Source organism: Syngnathoides biaculeatus, chromosome 1, assembly GCF_019802595.1.
Source record: "Syngnathoides biaculeatus isolate LvHL_M chromosome 1, ASM1980259v1, whole genome shotgun sequence".
Lineage (NCBI taxonomy): Eukaryota > Metazoa > Chordata > Actinopteri > Syngnathiformes > Syngnathidae > Syngnathoides > Syngnathoides biaculeatus.
In genome coordinates, this window is record NC_084640.1 from 2,932,454 (window position 1) to 2,950,947 (window position 18,494).

Sequence of the window (18,494 nt, forward strand, 5' to 3'; positions counted from 1 at the left end):
AATACTGCAGTTTGGTGATGCAGACTGAGCCAGCGTTATTGTTGAAGTAGTACAGCCATCTTTGTCACATGCATGCACTACTACTAAAGTGGAATGAGTTTCAGGTTGGTCCTACATGCAGAGGATATTTGAAATACGCTTGCTCAACTGACACCTGTCATCCATGTTGCTTTCCCTCCTTCTAAAGACACCTCCACCCCTGAACTCTGTCGGGGTTAGTGATCAGGTCAGTTGATGGGGAGGCCAAGTAGAGATAAGACGGTTGTGGGTAAAGGTAGAGTTCAGGTAAAGGTTACAGAAATAGCAGCACAACCAATCCGCAAGTTAAAGCAAGTTTTTATAATATTTGTTGATCTTAAACTCTGTTGTATCAAAGCCACAATGTTTTTTGTGTGTTTGTATGGTATTCACACGGAGTAAAAGCCATGAAAGAGAGTACACACTGGCTGGAGTGATCAGCTCTCGAGAACGATGTGGGGGTGGGCTGCAATGCATATTGGTGTAGTCAAATCAGCAGTTATGAAAAATATTTGCAAGATGGGAGGGACTTGGGTAGAAAGAAATGGAAGAGAATGCATTAAGTTGTTTACTACAGATTGGCCTGCTGTTAGGTTGATTGTGAAAGGGATTTTTCAGATTTTAATCAAATAGCCTTACTGCTGGCAGGTGTTTGGAATATTTTATAGGATTTAAAAAAAATCCTGGGACGTTCTGACAGTAATAAGTATTACAGTGGTAACTTAAGTGTCAGATAGAATCTGTTCCGTGATGCTGGTAGAGTTTCAGTTTGTTTGGCATTCAAAACATAGTTTCCCTAAAGAAATAGTTGACATGTAATTGTTTAAACCTGCAGCCATCGTCGAAACTTGTAGTAACTGCGCCAGTAATGGTTTAAGTGACATTCTTAGCCATACAAGTGTAAAAACATTTAAAAACTATAATGCTTTACATTGAAACAAAAAATGCCGTCAACTTGGATGACAAAGGACTAGGATGTAATGAAATCGGACACATGCACAACTCTATCTAGTAATAATTTGGTGTGATGGTGCCAAATCAGGAGGAAAGAGTGTATAAAAGACTATCACAAGTTTGGGATCATTTCACACTTAAAAAAGAAGATATAGTGCAATGTGTCTACTGCAAAACAGAACTGGTGTAGAAAAAAAACATGTCTATGAGCCAACAAGTACGTAAAATTGTTAGCTAGTTTAATATGTCTTACCACCACTAGTTAGAACATATTGTCATCCCCCCACAAACTCCCACCAGTACACTTTCAATGGCTTTGTTTAACACAATAAAAATGTAATAATCACATTCTTAATGTGAGGCTATGGCTCTAACTGCCACCCATTTACCTAATCTGAGACAAAAACCAACTGCCATCTCCACTTTTATACACTGATAAACAGGTCATTCACCTTGCCAGGTTGTGGCTTTTAAAGCCAAAGACAGGCAAAGTCACAGATATAAGAAATGTAAGGATGGCAATCACATTTGTTACTATGAAATAACACAAAATCAATTTTTATATAATAATCTGCAGAATATGACTGGAGCCCTTGATTTAAGTAATATTCTTTACAGTTGTACAAGTGTAAAACTAAGTCAATATCATTATGTTTAAATAACACCCCTTTGAAAAACAGCGACGCTGGATTTGAACGCTAGTCCTGAGAACTGTGAGGCAGATGTGCTAATAAGTCACCACAAGCCACCAATTTGCTAATTCCAAAGAATAAATTAATCGACTAACTTCCATATTGTACACTGAAAATTAAGAAAGGCTGCCACTGTGAATTGGGTTGTCACAAAATGCTTCTTCTGTAAAGAAGCTAAAGCATCCAATTTTGCTTTACATTTAGTATCACACAAGTAGAACATTTGCCAGTTTGTGAGAGAAGGAAGTAGTGAGCAATGCAGGCCTCAGTGGTGCACGGAATGTGTTTTTGATTATCGAAACCACAATTACTTCAGTTTGTGTGGCGTGACTGGCGCTTTGCTAGTTTGTGAAAGGAGAAAGATGAAGGAAAGCTTCAAAATGGTAAAAAAAAAAAGATTAATTGGGTGCTCAAAAAACAAGATGTTATTTGACTTTAGTATGTATGTCATATTGGGTGTGTAGTTTTGAGGTGAAAAGAAATGAGTAGTTGATGTAAATTCTTAGAAGTGGGTGTGGGTGAACTGCAGGCTACACTCCAAAATGGGTCTGCATTTATGGTGTGGTTAAAAAACATCAACTACTATTCATAATCCAACATAAACAGACCAAGAGCACAATATGGATTATTACTTTTGTTTCTTGCATACGACACTCTGCAGGCTCTATTATGCATCTGGTTCACTTTTGTCTTGTATTGTAGAGAGAGGGCAGAGAAACCGCCGTCATGTTGATGCTCTATCCCTCACTTTCATTTACTGCTGGTGAAGGCAGAGGAAGACATAGAGATGGTCTGTGCACTGCTAGAGGGTCCAAAGTGCTGAGGTCACAGTTCTCAATTGCCTCTAAATGACTTCACCCACAGAATGCACCTCCTTGACATCATTTCAATCATTCAGGTTTTAAAGAGCTGTGGACAAGTTCCTAGTTTTGCACAGTGGCAATTATGTGCTTACAACACCTGGAGGAGCTGTGGGAAAAAAGGCTAATCCAAAATGCCTTACAGCTAAAGTTTGTTGCAAAACTGAGATCTAAAATAAAGAGAATTTAATATTGTATGGTATGTTTATTTAAACACCAAAGTGTTCAGCCAAACATAAATTAGTTGATCAAATTCTCTGCTATCATAATTTAGGTAAATTACTTAATCCAAAAAATTGGTTGCCATTTTCTTTAAATTTCACTGGCACTTGGATTTCTCAGAGGGCCAAGTAATCATTATTCTTTTCAAATTTCATTGTTGGGAAATCCCGTTACCACCTGTTTTTTTTTTTTTTTAAATTTTCAATTCATATGAGATTTTTTTTGTGGTGCTAACAATGATGAAAATGTCTGTGGATTTTTGGCATCCAAATTTAACGATTATAGGATTAGGAACTGTTGGAAAACTACTTGAAATTATGTTATTCTTGTTGAAGCTTGAAGTTATTCAGACTATATGCTTGCTCTTGGTTTAGCCCAAAAAATGAGATGGCATGAGCAAATAGTAGCATTGAAAAATCTGAAAATGGCTTTCTCAAACATTACATTTTCATTTAATCAAGACGAGCATGGTGGATCAGATGGAAAGCGTTGGCCTCACAGTTCTGAGGTCCAGGGTTCGATCCGGGGTCCGGCTGTGTGGAGTTTGCATGTTCTCCCCATGCCTGCGTGGGCTTTCTCCGAGCTCTCCGGTTTCCTCCCACATCCCAAAAACATGCAACATTAATTGGACACTCTAAATTGCCCCGAGGTGTGATTGTGAGTGTGGCTGTTTGTCTCAATGTGTCCTGTGATTGGCTAGCAACCAGTTCAGGGTGTACCCTGCCTCCTGCCCGTTGACAGCTGGGATAGGCTCTAGCATTCTTGTGACCCTTGTGAGGATAAGTGGCAAAGAAAATGGATGGATGAATATCTAATTCTTAACTGATTCATACAAACCTGGGGTCACTTTATTCAAGTTTCAATATCCAAATATATTGAATTATATTGAATATTTTGATGATGTAGGTTCAGGAATAATTTGTACATACATTAGTCACATTTCAGTGGCTGGTGCGATGTTGGTGCTCTGGAGTGAATCGACTGTAATATTAAAAATGACAAGGGGAGGGCCCTTTTTTGTTATGCTAATAGATAATGTACACTTGCTGCATTTCCTACAGTGCCATATTTGCCCCGCTCCTGATTTCATTTTTTTTTTTTTGCAGATGACACACAAACGTTTGAAATCATCAAACCAATTTTATTATCACTCAGACAAATAAAAATAAAAAAAATACAAAATGCAGTTTTCAAATGGCAATTCAATTTAAGACATAGATAAATCCAGGCATTTTTGATCCTCTGTGAAAAAGTAATTCCCCTCTACTGCCTTTGTTAAATCACAAACTTACTGTGACTAACCACAAATTTGGGAAAAGTGAGTCTGGAAAAGGTTGCAAAGCAATTTCCAAGGCTTTGGGGCTCCAGTGAACCACTGTCAGAGCCATTATCATAAAATGGAGAAAACAGGGAACAGTGGCAAACCTTGCCAGGAATGATTTCTTCAGTACCCAGTTAACCACCAATCAACAATTAATTAAGTAATCAATTTATGCATTCATTCGTTTTCTGTACCGCTTATCTTTACTAGGGTTAAAAAAAAAAACAGGAAAGTGGGGGTGGAATACTTTTTCACGGCACTGCATTTCGCTCTTCAGAATAAAACCAAGCTGGCACACGGCTACTGCGTAAGTGCACGAGATGCATTCAGGGACACTGAATAAGTGGGAGAGATTGCTCTTTTATAATGCAGTACATAATAGTAAAAATTGATTACGAGCAGAATTATTGTTTGTATCAGAATGGTTAACTTAAAACGCACTATGATCAAACTACATGGAAGATTTGTTATATGACAGTAGATAAATTATAAATTATTTTGCCAATATAGTCAGCCAGGGCAGCGTGGTGGACGACTGGTTAGTAGTACATCTGCCTCACAATGATGAGGACTAGGGTTCAAATCCTGACCTCACCTGTGTGGCGTTTGAATGTTCTCCCCGTGCTTGCGTAAGTTTTCTCTGGGTACTCTGGTTTCTTCCCACATCCCCAAAACACATGCGGTAGGTTAATTGAAGCCTAAATTGCCTGTAGCTGTGAATGTGAGTGCAAATGGTTGTTTCTATGTGGCCTGCGATTGGCTGGTGACCAGTTGTAGGTATACCCTTCTCACTCATCCAGAGTCAGCTGGTATAGGCTCCAGCACGCTCACAACTCTAGTGAGGATAAGTGATCCAGAAAATGGATGGGTGGATAGATAGTCACCCATCATTCCTGTTTTCTTTTTCATTTCCCCATTTAAAAAAAAATATATTTTTTTCCCTATAACTACATTTGTTACAATATTTTTTTTTTAAAGAAAACATACATTAAAGATAATATATTTTCCTCCAAAACCACAAGAAATGACACAATGATTGACATTTTGCTAATGTCTTTAAGCAAAGCAAGTACATTAAAACAACATTATCTCTTTTTTTTCTCCTTCCATTGTGATTTCAAGTATCCAGCCATTTTCTACCTGTGAGGCTGACCACTTGATGAGGTACAGTGAATGAGACAACAGTTGGTCGGGCTTATCGTTGCCTTGCTAAACATTCTGAACTTTTATCCTGTATTAAAAAGGGTTTTTTTCACTTTGTTTGTGGAAGGATAACAAATGTAATACAGAGGAACATAAAATAAAACAAGCTGATCATTTTGGGAAAGGCAGCAACCGCACATTGAGTCATTGTTTTACCTAACTCGTCATGAGACTGTAGCACCTGCCCATCCTGTGTACTGCATAAAATTGTTTAAAACTTGGGACTGTATGTACATGGAGATGTATTGTTGAAAGGAGTTATGTCATACATAGGTGACATGATAGTGTAGCTTGACTCTTTTGTTATTGACTGACTCCTTGTCAGTGTTTGATTATCCACAAACTCTAAAAAAGCACAGGCGTTGCGTTTCAATATTGTTCCTTAGCATGTTTACATGATTTTAAAAATTCTCTTAATAGCTCTTCATTTTGCCTGGCCTATGCTTCGCTTAGTGGTGTCATGTACTGTGTCGATACATGTGAATGTGACGAAAGTATGCCACAACCAATTGCACTTGGAGGGAGGTGCGAGAGGGGACAGCCATATGGCATTATTGATAAGACAAAGCATGTGTACTCAAATACAAATGCATATTATGCTAAAACATTTATAATAACAAATTGATTGAAAACAAAAGAATAGTGTCAGAATTCAGGAATATGGTAATGAGTATACACAATAACTTGGCATGGAAGGAAATTATGTTTTGGACCGTTACCTGCTAAATAATCTAGTGCAATTAAATACAGGTAGACTTCATACAAATGACGCTAGTAATGTACTGTTGTTACACCTTTATGCTTTACAAAGCATAGTTTTTTTCCCTACTGAAGCTATTATATATTGTCCAAACAATACACAGAGTGAAAAACACAATTCTGTGGTGGTTTTCATGTCACGAGCAATGTCATTTCCCCCCATATCGTGCAGCATAAATCCAATGTTTTATGGTTCATTTCTTCTTGCTATCATACATTTAAGTGGCCAAATGCTAACTATTGACAACAAAACTTTTTTTTCCTTCTCTCCCCTCCATGCATTCTCACCCCTTCCCCACTTCTACTCCAACTACAGTTGAAGGACGGAGTACAAGGGCCGGACTGACGAGGAAGGATAGAAAGCCTCTAAAAAAGGAGAGCTTCTACCTCATTGGTGTCCCCCCCCCCCCATCCCACTCCCTTTCCTATATTCCTTTCAGGATATACATTTCTTGCCTTGTGAACTTCCACTGCCCTTAAGTTAAGATGGATCAGAAGATTCACGGGAGAACTGCAACACCACCGCCTCTTCTCTCAGGTGTTCCTTCCGGGGAACGAGAGAAAGAGGGAGGTGCTGGAAAGAAAGAAGATGAGGAGGAGAAGAAAAGGGACAAGGAAAAAGAGGCTTCCATTAAACCTGATGGCACAGGGGCAGATGGACCTGGAGGTGGTGATGACCAGTCACAGTTTTCCATCAAAGAGAGCAGCCTATCCGAGGGCAATGTCAAACTGAAGATTGGTCTTCAAGCAAAACGCATGAAGAAACCTCCCAAGATCTTGGAGAATTATGTATGCAGACCAGCCTTTCGTGCTACAATGAGGAATACAGGACGGGGAGGTGGTGGTGCTCGAGGGAATCGGGCAGGGAATACAAATGATGGCCCTGGTAGTCAGACCCAGAATCCAACTCATGTCAGAGAAAAAGAGAGTGAGAAGAGTCCAAGTGTCGGCAGACCAGTCCCATCATCCTCCTCAAACCCATCTTCTAAAGTCCCAACACCACCTCCTCCTGGACCAACACCTACCAGCACAGCTGCCATGGCACCTTCTCAAGTGAATGGGAATGCACCAGGAAAACGAGTAAGTGGTAACGAGGAATTTTGGGGTCGCATATTTATGTACCGCAGTTTGAATCACAATTAAATAGATTCTAAGTAGGAACAACATTTTATCCCCTATTTGTGCCAGACTGCTTGCATATTTACTGGAAACAGTGGAACCTCAAAAGAACATAATAATAGTTGTGGGGGTTCGTCCAATATAGCTGATTGTCTGTTACCTTGAAATCCTTCTTCTAAGTCCCAGTAAATAACCTTCACTAGGTTTATTTGATCTTAGGCAACACAAAGTTTACCTCCACTATGCTCGCGGTATTGATCCACAAATGCGCACGCACGCACACACACACACACACACACACACACACACACACACACACACACACACACACACACACACACACACAAATCAGTGCTCTTCAGAGTCTGCTTTAAAAGTGTTTGACACCCCAGGTGAAGTTTACTGTAAAACTTAAAACAACAAAAAGAATTACACACTTTGTAAAGTTATGTTGATGCCCTGCGATTGGCTGGCAACCAGTTCAGTGTGTACCCTGCGTCCTACCCAAAGTTAGCTGTGATAAGTTCCAGCTCTCCTCCAATTCTTGCGAGGATAAGCGTCATAGAAGATGGATGGATGGGTATAGTTAAACACGATCGTTTTAGAAATCACAAGCTTTATGCTAACATTCAGTGGAAAATCGCATTGACGGGCTTGCTAGAATAAACATGTCATGGAGGGGGTCTTAAATTCAAATAATGAAAATTTATACACAAACTATCAAAACTATTGATCACAGACAACTAATATGCTAATATTCACTGCTATATATTATTCTTTATATATATATATTCTTACCGTCTTTAACAATAAATTATATTGGCAATGGGGGATTTCAAATTAAAACTCGATGCTTGCAGGGTAATATTATGGCTTTCTATGCATTAACTGTCTTTACTTCCATAAAGATGCAATACATGTTCATTCAGTTTGTTTCTTGATTACTCCACTGTGAATACTACAAAGTAGTTTTGTTGTTGAAATTTACCTGATGGATACACATATCTGGATGTGTTACTCTTAAAGATGATCTGCCACATTTTCTTCCCATCCATAGGCTTTAAAATATTGACTTCTTAAGCCCCCAGCTTTCTGGTGTGATCAAACATTCTCTTGTGTTTTAGTTCATCTTTTAAAAAGTTGAACATAGTAGGATTAGAGCGTTTACACTCATTCCCAAAGTCAGGTTTCAATGGATTAAATGCTGTAGTGCTATTCTCAAAACCATATAAACGTAGTAATTGGCCACTCCGGTCTTTTAACATCCATCTCTGTTGTCGCCTGACCTTGTCTCCCCATCCACCTTCCCCAGGATGACCTCTTTCCATAGCAATTGCTTCTTGTCTCCAATCTGACCTTATGTTTTGCTGACTTAGTTCTATCTACCCCCTGCCTTTGTCCCTTTACTCTGCCGAGTTGAAGTTGCGTTTGACGGAAAATACAAATTTAATTTCTCCTCAGAAAACAGTAATTTTTTTGTATCAACTAAAAAGAGTGACAAATAGTGATTTCTATACATTAATTTTTCAACAAATTGGGCAATTTCGCATCAAATTGTCTTTAGGCTATTTTTTAATTATATATATATATATTTTTTTTTAAGGGTCCGCCAAAGATGGATTGCCTGTCTGACACAAAGTCAGACACTAGAGCAGCGACCACTACTTCTGAACGGCCGCTGAATCTTCATCGTCCTCTTTCAGACAGCAAACTTCATCCTTCTGGGAAGAAAACACCAACTCTTCAACACAACCCTCGGTTATCTGCTTCCACTTCATCAATACCTGCATCTAAAGAACCTAGCTGTGAAGGTGTTAAACCACCACAATACAGTTACAGCAATGAAAGTCAAAGAGATAAAGACAAGGGAATTCAAAGCTGGGGATCACCTACTGTCACTGAAAAATTAGCTCAACTCATAGCCACTTGTCCGCCGTCAAAGACACCAAAGCTTGTCAAACCTGCTAAAACTGACCCTGCTACTTCCCATTTAAGCTCAGGTTTTATGACCCCCACAGCAAAGCAACGAGACAGGGCTATGGCCAATAGAAACACCTATTCAAGAATGATTCACCTCTCTCCCCCTCTACCAGTGTCACGGCCACCTGGTCGGCCCTATGGTTCCAGAAACAAAGATATTGCTATGGAAAACTCACCCACCCTTACAGCAACAAGGAAGGAGGATACAGATGGAACTGGGAAACCTAGTAGCAGCAGTATTAATATGAGCAGTGGTAACAGCAGTAGTCACAGCAGCAGTCCAGCACTCATATATGGCAATAACAGACTTCCTTCCTTGTCAAAGGACACTAACAATGACATTAATTGTAGCATTCCCAAAGTACAATCTCGTCCTATTCACTTCTCCCCCCACACCATAGGTTTGTCCTCCTGTCCTGTATCATCCTCCCCAATCATCACAGCTGACCAAAAGACTATGAGTCACATAAGCTCCCCTGCTGACTCACACACAGACCACGCACGAGAGACATCTGTTTCTGCAGAGGAAGGCATTTCAAGTCTGAGAGAACAGGACAGCCCCAGAGATATGAACAATTGCTGTCCTTCATCAGGAACAGCAAAGCCAGAAGGGAAAGACAGAGGTCAGTCATTGCGAGTTGAGAATGACAAGAGCTCAAGTCCATGCAACCATAGTCCCAATCGGGATAGTAGTCGTGTTGGTCGGCCCAGCAACCCTGCAGAACCTGTAAGGCCTAGAGAATCTTCTTCGCCAGAGCCAGAAGGTGAAGACAGCCCGCAAACTCCTCTTCGAGATGATTCTCCAGATTCCTCTATAGAGTCAGCAACAGACCAGGACACTAAACCCCTTAAAAAACGCAGAGGAAGGAAGCCACGCTGGGGCCGTGCTATGAGCAAGGTACATAGTCAAAGAGCAGGCCTCGACAGTCCCTTTGACCAGTGCAAAACCACCATACCTTTATCTTCAAGCCTGGAAACTTCAACTCCAGTTAAAAGACCTGTGGGGAGACCACCTAACCCAAATAAAATGAAACTAAATACTCTGCAACAAAGTTCAATGTCACGTCTCTTCAACTCATCACCCCTTCCCAAAAAAAGGGGAAGGCCAAAGTCAAAGATGCCAAGGCTTGATGCCCCAGCCCGTGGGCGCCCCCATAATAAATTGCCCACATGTAAAGTTTACTCAACTTTTTTGAAATCCAAAGAAGAGCAAGACCCTCCTGTGCTTCATCCAGAGGTTGACCTAAGACCCCCTAAACCTATCCCTCGAAAACGTGGACGTCCAAAGCGCCTCCCACCTACATTACCTGAAGAGAGTCAGCCGCCCACATTGGCCCCTGAGGCTGGGGACATTGGTGACAAACGGTATCACAGCAAAGGAAATGGTCAGCTTATTATGAAAACAATCATAGGCAAGATTAACAAAATGAAAAGTGTGAAACGCAAGCGTATTCTCAGTCAATTCCTGTTAGGACCAAGAAAGGAAGACCCTCCTAAAGTATCTCCATGTGCCGTTGTTGGTTCTGCATCAGCTGCAACTCAGTCTTTGTCCTCTTTGGCCGCTTCTCTTGGGGGGAAACTTGGACCACAAATAAATGTTAGCAAAAAAGGCACAATATATATGGGTAAGAGGAGAGGGCGTAAACCAAAAACAGTTAGCACCGCAGCTACAGCAACACCACCAGAACCCTTCTTGTCCCCCAACACTACTTCTCTGCATCACCATCAATCTCAGCAACAGCATCACCTTTCCTCCTCAGACATATTTCCTTCACCTTCTCTCTCACAGTCTAGTGGAGGCCATAGTCCCATCAGTGATGCAAGCTTTGTTGAGCCAGGTTCAGTCCACTTTTCTGGTCACTCTCACTATTCAAACCACAGTCACAACACATTTGCTTTCCCTCCCCCGACTTTTTCAGCCCCAAATCTTCGCAGTCCAGTCCTTGGCTCCACTTTAACTATGGGCACAGCAACCTCTCAAAAAAAATCCCCTTTCCGTGGATACCACCATCACCACTATCGGCAGCACTACCACTACCGAAAACTTTCCCCTCCTCGGCCACTTCATCCTACCTCTCCTGCCCCCCTTAGTGAGCTGAAAGAAGCTACTCCATCCCCAGTAAGTGAGTCTCACAGTGAGGAGACAGTCCCCAGTGACAGTGGTATAGGAACAGACAACAACAGTACCTCTGATCGTGGTGAAAAAGCAGGAGCAGGGGCCTTGGGTGGAATCGGGATGCCAGCTGCGATAGGTAGTGGATTATTAATGCCTGGTGTTATTGGTTCTGCTATGGCTCCAGGAATGGCACTTAATGCTAGGGGCAGGCGGCGTCACTCCACTGTACTGGTGGAACATCCCTCACCTTCTCCCTCACCACATTTAGCAAGGTTATCACCTGATCCACGTAGACCTCAACCAGCCACTCCTTCTACCTCCATAATGGGTCATAAGGAAAAACACAAACATAAGTGTAAACGCCGTAGCCATGGATGCCCAGGCTATGAAAAGCTTAAGCGACAGAAAAGAAAACGCAAGAAGAAGTACCTCCAACTCCGCTCTCGGCGGATCGACCCCAACTTTCTTGCTGAACTGGATGAAATTGTCATAAGGATGAGTGAAATTCGCATAGCACATCGTGTCACAGGGCATCGTCTTGGTGGTGGCGTAGGAATAATATCAGGAGCAAATAGAATGCCAGGAGTGGGCAACCGTACCAGTGGAATAGGTGGTACCAGTGGTCCTCCACCTCATCATTACATTCACAGAGATCTCTTGCCCACAATCTTCAGGGTTAATTTTGGCAGCTTCTATTCCCATCCTGCATACTCTTGTGACCCATTGCACTACGTTCGTAAACCAGACATGAAAAAGAAAAGGGGGCGGCCTCCGAAACTCAGAGAGTCTATGTCAGAGGTTCCTTTTGTACCAGGGCTTGCATTCCCACTGTCCAGTGGGGGCTTCTACCATCCCTCCTACAGTGTTCCTTATTCCTCTGGACCCCTCGGTTTGGGCTACTACAGAGGCTATCCTCCAGCTAGTGCTCTATATCCTCACCCACACCACCAGACACCCCACACAGCCTCATCTCACCACTCTCATCATTCATCAACTTTCCCTCCTCCTCCCCCAACATCTTACATGCATCATCATCACCCTTCACATGTCCTGTTGAACCCTTCCAAATTCCATAAAAAAAAACACAAGTTGCTTCGACAGGATTACCTAGGAGGACGTTCTCCTGTCCTTTACCCACCCATGTCCTCTGAGCTCTCATTCAACTGGCACCACAGACACAAACATAGACACAAACACAGAGAGCGGTGTACTGACGAGGGCAGAGAAGAAGAAGAAGAAACAATTGGTGCATCTGTAAATCGTGGTGGAGCAGGGTTGTCTGAGAGTGGAGCATCAAAGAAAGGAGAGAGAGTTGGTAGCTTGGGAATGGCAGAGTCTTTGCAACGATGTCGCTTTGGACGGAGCACTTCCAGCAACAATACTAGCAATCAAGCAGGTGTCACTTTAGCCAATTCACCTTCTTCTTCATCGTCGTCTGCAGATAGGTACAAACGAAAAGAAAACTCAATATCCTGTCTAGGACCATCAAGACTAGCTCTGGGGAGTAGCGCCAAAAGCCAGCACCCAGCAGAGTCCTGGTTCAAAATGGGCACTTCTGAGACCGACTACTCTAAGCTTTCACGTCGTCATGTGTTGCCCAGTCAGGGTCCCTTCTCTGATGGACGGCCGGAAGAAATACCTGGTTGCTCTGACAGCGAGGATGAGGAACCTCTCACACCTACAGACGAAGTGGAGCCAAGAGGCCATGATTCTCCAAATCTTACAAATCTCTTTGCCTCTGCTCTCACTCGCACTAACTTGCGGGGATGCAGGAACAGAAAGAATGAAACTGCGCCAGGAAACATTAGCTTCTCCCGTATGGACCGAACATTGAGGAAAGACCGATCAATATCATCAGAGAGAAGAGAATTAGGTGAGTGCAATTTACCAATGCGTGAATATAAAAATTCCATCATGAAGAACTCCATTTGAATTATTTGGTGAAAAAGGTCAATTAATTTTACAGACCTGGGAATTATAAAAACATTAATTTTATTCTGTTAAAACAATTGGGGTGGCACAGTGGAGCAGCAATAGACTGTTGGCCTCACAGTTCTGAGGACCGAGATTCAATTCCCAACCCTGCCTATGTGGAGTTTGTAAAGTCTCCCTGTGCCTGGATGGGTTTTCTGCAGGCACTCTGGGTTCTTCCTACATCCCAAAAACATGCATTAATGGGAGACTCTAAATTGTCTGCCCTTAGGTGAGATTGTGAGTGCAGCTGTTGTTTGTCTCTATTTGCCCTGTGATTGACTTTCAACCAGTTCAGGGTGTACCCCGCCTCCTGTTGGTTGACAGCTGGAATTGGCACCAACACTTATGCGACCCTCGTATGGATAAGCGGCTCAAAAAATGGATGAATTATGGACAAAACACTTGGTTCAGTCTGAAGATCCAGCCATCTATCCATCCATCCATTTTCTTAGCCGCTGATTCTATAAGGGTCGCAGGAGTGCTGGAGTCTATCTCAGCTATCAATGGGCGGAAGGTAGGGTACTCCCTGGGTTCAGTCTTAATATGTTCATCAAAATAGTCTCCACGCAATTAATGGGCTTGATCTTTTATTAAGGGTTTTTATCGCATTTTAGAATAGAGATTTGAATTTTTCGATTCACATTTATTCAGAGCATGAACTCAAATTGCCTTCCACTACCGTACCACACTCCTGTTGAATTGGCGCTTCAGAGTTGTTAAACTTGAGCTGAAATTTAGCTGAATGAGCCTTTCATACAATTGGCATAAGGGGGATATTACTGTGTCCGAAGAGCGCTTTGTGGCCGATGCTTTTTACCCCATTAAGAAACAGTATTTGAAAATGTAACAAGTAATGTAAAATTCACATGAGCGTTTTAAGGGGATAAAGACCAAGCCATATCAACGCAGTATGCACGGTATTTATGTGTGTGTACACTGTGTCTAAATATACTGTAATTTTTCAAAAATAATATGCAAATTTTACCCCAAATATTTTCATAAAGTTAATAAATTGCATTATATTTAGGTTTGGATGAAAAATAAAAAATACAGTAACATTGTATAGTACAGAAATTATGGTATATGACAATTAACGATTGTGCCATATTTTGAGGTTCTGTTAAAAAAAAAAAAATCAATAGTATGGTATAGTATTCTGTATGTGGTGCCTCGAAACCCAATATAAGGTAGCAGTTTTTCCTTTTGCTGCAGGTTAGTAGATGTGATGCTCAATTGTATAGTGTGCAACGAAAGTCGCCAACTAATTTTTTTCATGATGCTCCACTTTAGCTATGTCACTGCTCGGTGTGTGGCAGCCTAAGCAGCATTTCTGGCCTCATAAAAAGTTGTTCCTGCAGAGAAGTGTCTTTGAAAGACTGTAACAATCTTTGCCCACACTGCCTGTCATTTGGTAGCTCTTTAGTAGTGGTTATGGGGTTGACAAAAATACATCATGACTCCACTGAAAATGTGGATGACCACTGTTGATATAGCATTTCTGCCAAGAAAAAGCTTACTGAAGGGGTGGATTGCTTTCATCACAACTTATTTTTAGCTGACATGGATTTGAAAGGACCGTAATATGAGGTCCAATTGTTGTCACAGTTTACTATTGTTGTTTTGATGAGGGTAGTAGATAGTAATGGAGTGGGCCTTAGTCATGGCGTAGTCTCATCATGCATGCAGTAGTACCAGTATGTATTTCAATTTGAGTGTTGTATGAATACAGTTGAAGCCACAAGTTTGTATACACTGTGGAAAAACACTTCATTATTTGTCACACTGTCTGAAGTCAAATCAAACAAAACCTCTCCTGGAACACCCAAATTATTTTGTCAAAATGCAATAACAATGAGAGAGAGAGAGAGTTAGAGTTACTTAGAAAATTATTATAAATATAATAAATTCAAGCTTCTGACAGTACTCTGTCTGAAATCCTAGCCCATTCCTCCTGACAGAACTGGTGCAACTGAGTTATCTTGTTTGGTTACCTTGCTCGCACATATCTTTTCAGATCTTTACACAAATTTTCAATGGAATTCAAATCAGTGCCTTGTGATGGTCACTCCAAGACATAGATTTTATCTTCAAGCCACTTTTTAACCATTTTGGCAGTATGCTTAGGGTCATTCTCGATTTGGAGAACCCATTTTTATCCAGGTTTTAGCTTCCTGGCTGATGCCTTGAGATCTTGCCTTAAGATCTCCATGTAATGTTCTTTCTTCATGATGCTTTCTATTTTATGAAAACCTCCAGTTCCTGCTACAGCAAAACAGCCACACAGCATCATGCTGCCACCTCTTCACAGTCAGTATGTCATGAGCCTGCCGCTTCAGCACGAGCTGTGCGGCTGCGCTGATTGGCAGGCAGACACCTGTGCCTCATGCGGCCTGATCATCCCCCGTATATATAGGACCCGGTGACGACTGGTCCTCCGCCAGTTCGTTGAGCTTCATGCCCCGTTCCAGCATTCTCGTATCCCCGTTCGAACCTGTGTGTACCAACCTTCGTCCGTTCTCTGACCAACCTTGTAAGCCTGACTCCTTGACACTTCTTCCTGCATTTGGGTCCTACCTCTCGTTCCGATGGGACGTGACAGAACGAACTGTCCTCACAGGACCCAGCAGGAAAGACCCGGCGTCGCCGGGACCGACGCAAGGTAGACCGTTTGCCGGAGGACCAAGCCTGTCCAATCCGGGTAGGCTCCCTGACGTCCTCCACTTCCGTGTCTTACGCTCCGCCAGCGAGGTATGAATACGTCCCGAACACGACTCGTCCGGCTCCTCATATTCTTCTGGACTCTGACTTTTGGGAATATGAGGAGGACCGTGATTTGTATGCCGGGCTGCCTGAGTACGACTACGACGACTTTGATTTTGAGTCTCTTTGCCCGGCTTTTGATCCCAGTCAGTTTGCCCCGCCTTGCCGCGTTTCCAGCACCCGAGCGACTTCGCCCGGTAGATCCAAGTGCACCTATCGGTACGAGGGATGGCCAACATCTACCCGGGACCTCCGCGTGGCGGCCAGAGGAGACGCGCCGGCCGGGCACTCCCTGGTGTCTCTCGCTGCGCGGCAACGAAGACACAGTACTCCCACTCCTCGCCGGCAACGGCGAGACCGGCAGACCCGCAGCTCGTGGCGAAGCTTCCAGCCCAGAGGGAGGAGGAGCCGCCAAACCACGAGGCGTTCTGTCGCGAAATGCGGGCGCAGATAGAGAGGCAGAGCGCCGAATTGGCGGCTCTCACGGCCCAGGTCCGGCAAGGATTAGCGAACCAGCCGAGCTACGCTGACGTAGCAACGGCGACGGACTCGCTGCTGAGGCAGGCTCACGTGGCAGTTGGAACTGACCCGCTTCCGAGACACGCCCACGTGTCAGTTTCGACTGACTCTCCGCCTGCTCAGGTTCATGTTGCCGTGGAAACCGGCCCGCCCCCTTGCCAAGTGAACGCTGCAGTGCGAACGGACTCGCCACTTCAAGTGCACGTTGCAGTTTTGGCTGTTCCGAGCAGAGTTCACGCGGCAGTCGGAACTGACCCGCTCCCAAGACACGCCCACGTTTCAGTTTCGACTGACTCTCCGCCTACTCAGGTTCACGTTGCCTGTGAAACAGATTCGCCACCGCGCCACGCCCACGTTGCTGTTTCAACGGATGCACTGCAAGCTCACGTGGCAGTGGGGACCGACCCGATGCCGCCTCACGTTGCTGTCCAGGAGGTGGCGACGTCTCCACAGCCGCTTCTCATCCGTGCTCTGGAGTGGCAGTGGCGACCGGCCCGCGGCCGCTCCCCGTTCCTGCTCTGTCGGCGACGGGCACGCCCTCACGTTCCTGTCCAGGAGGTGGCTACAGTTCCCCAGCCGCCTCACGCTCCCGTCCAGGAGGAGGTGGAGTTGGTGATGCTGCTGTCGCCTTCTCACGTTCCTGTCCAGGAGGCGGCGGCGACGGGGTCGCTGCCTTCTCAAGTTGCTGTCCAGGAGGGGGCGGTACTGGCGCTGCCTTCTCAAGTTGCTGTCCAGGAGGGGCGGTACTGGCGCCGCCTTCTCAAGTTGCTGTCCAGGAGGGGGCGGTACTGGCGCCGCCTTCTCACGTTGCTGTCCAGGAGGGGGCGGTACTGGCGCCGCCTTCTCACGTTGCTGTCCAGGAGGGGGCGGTACTGGCGCCGCCTTCTCACGTTGCTGTCCAGGAGGGGGCGGTACTGGCGCCGCCTTCTCTCGTTCCTGTCCAGGAGGCGACGGGGTCGCCTTCTCAAGTTGCTGTCCAGGAGTGGGCGGTGATGGCGCCGCCGCCTTCTCACGTTGCTGTCCAGGAGGGGGCGGTACTGGCGCCGCCGCCTTCTCACGTCCCTGTCCAGCAGGAGCTGGGGAGTTCTGTGGAGCCACCCAGGAGCTGGAGAGACTTCGGGGTGGCGGTCATGGCTCTGGTCCTGCTCTCCATCATCTTCTTCACTCCTGAGTTCGCCCAGCCACTTCAGGACCTGGCCTCGTTGGCGACCAATCCCTGGTCGTCTTGCAACGATGGCGTGGGAGGTTCTCGTCCGGAGCAGTGGCCTGCCTCGTTCTGGTTCCTGCTTCGCCGTTTGGTTCCTCACAGAGGTCGTCCGCCCGAATCGCCCCGTGGGGACCCTGGTGCTTGGCGTCCGGGTCGTCCTCCTGACCTGTCCGCCCGGACGCCTCGTGTTTGGTGGCCTGGATGGCCACCAGTCTGGGGTTCAGGGGGGGGGTGTGCCCTCCTCCGGACCCCCTTCCGCCCACCCCTGCCTGTGTTAATTAGTGTCTTTTTTTTTCGTTTAGGCACGTCTGGGAGCCGTGCCTTTGAGGGGGGGGGGGGGGTACTGTCATGATCCTGCCCCTTCAGCACGAGCTGTGCGGGTGCCCGTGCGGCTGCGCTAATTGGGAGGCACACACCTGTGCCTCATGCGGCCTGATCATCCCCCGTATATATAGGACCCGGTGACGACTGGTCCTCCGCCAGTTCGCTGAGCTTTATGTCCCGTTCCAGCACTCTCGTATTCCTGACTGAACCTGTGTACCGACCTCCGTCCGTTCTTTGACCAACCTTGTAAGCCTGACTCCTTGACACTTCTTCCTGCATTTGGGTCCTACCTCTCGTTCCGATGGGACGTGACACAGTATGGTGTTCTGAGGTCTACAAGCGTCCCCCTTTTTCCTCCAGATGTAACATTTGGTCATTATGGCCAAACAGCTCCCCTTTAGTTACATCAGACCATCGGACATGTCTCCAGAAGTTAAGATCTTGAGATCGTGAGATGTTCTCGTCT

At 44.6% G+C, this 18,494-nt stretch overlaps 1 protein-coding gene across 4 annotated transcripts in view; it reads left to right on the top strand.

The window, feature by feature from the left end:
• Window positions 1-18,494, top strand: part of ash1l (ash1 (absent, small, or homeotic)-like (Drosophila)) — a 60,311-nt gene that overhangs the window by 1,320 nt on the left and 40,497 nt on the right. For all 4 annotated transcript variants that reach the window (XM_061826499.1, XM_061826359.1, XM_061826417.1 and 1 more), the window contains exons 3-4: window positions 6,346-7,109; window positions 8,752-13,117. In XM_061826499.1, coding sequence (XP_061682483.1) covers window positions 6,516-7,109; window positions 8,752-13,117 — 4,960 coding nt within the window. In that variant the 5' untranslated portion in view covers window positions 6,346-6,515. The remainder of the gene's footprint in view (window positions 1-6,345; window positions 7,110-8,751; window positions 13,118-18,494) is intronic.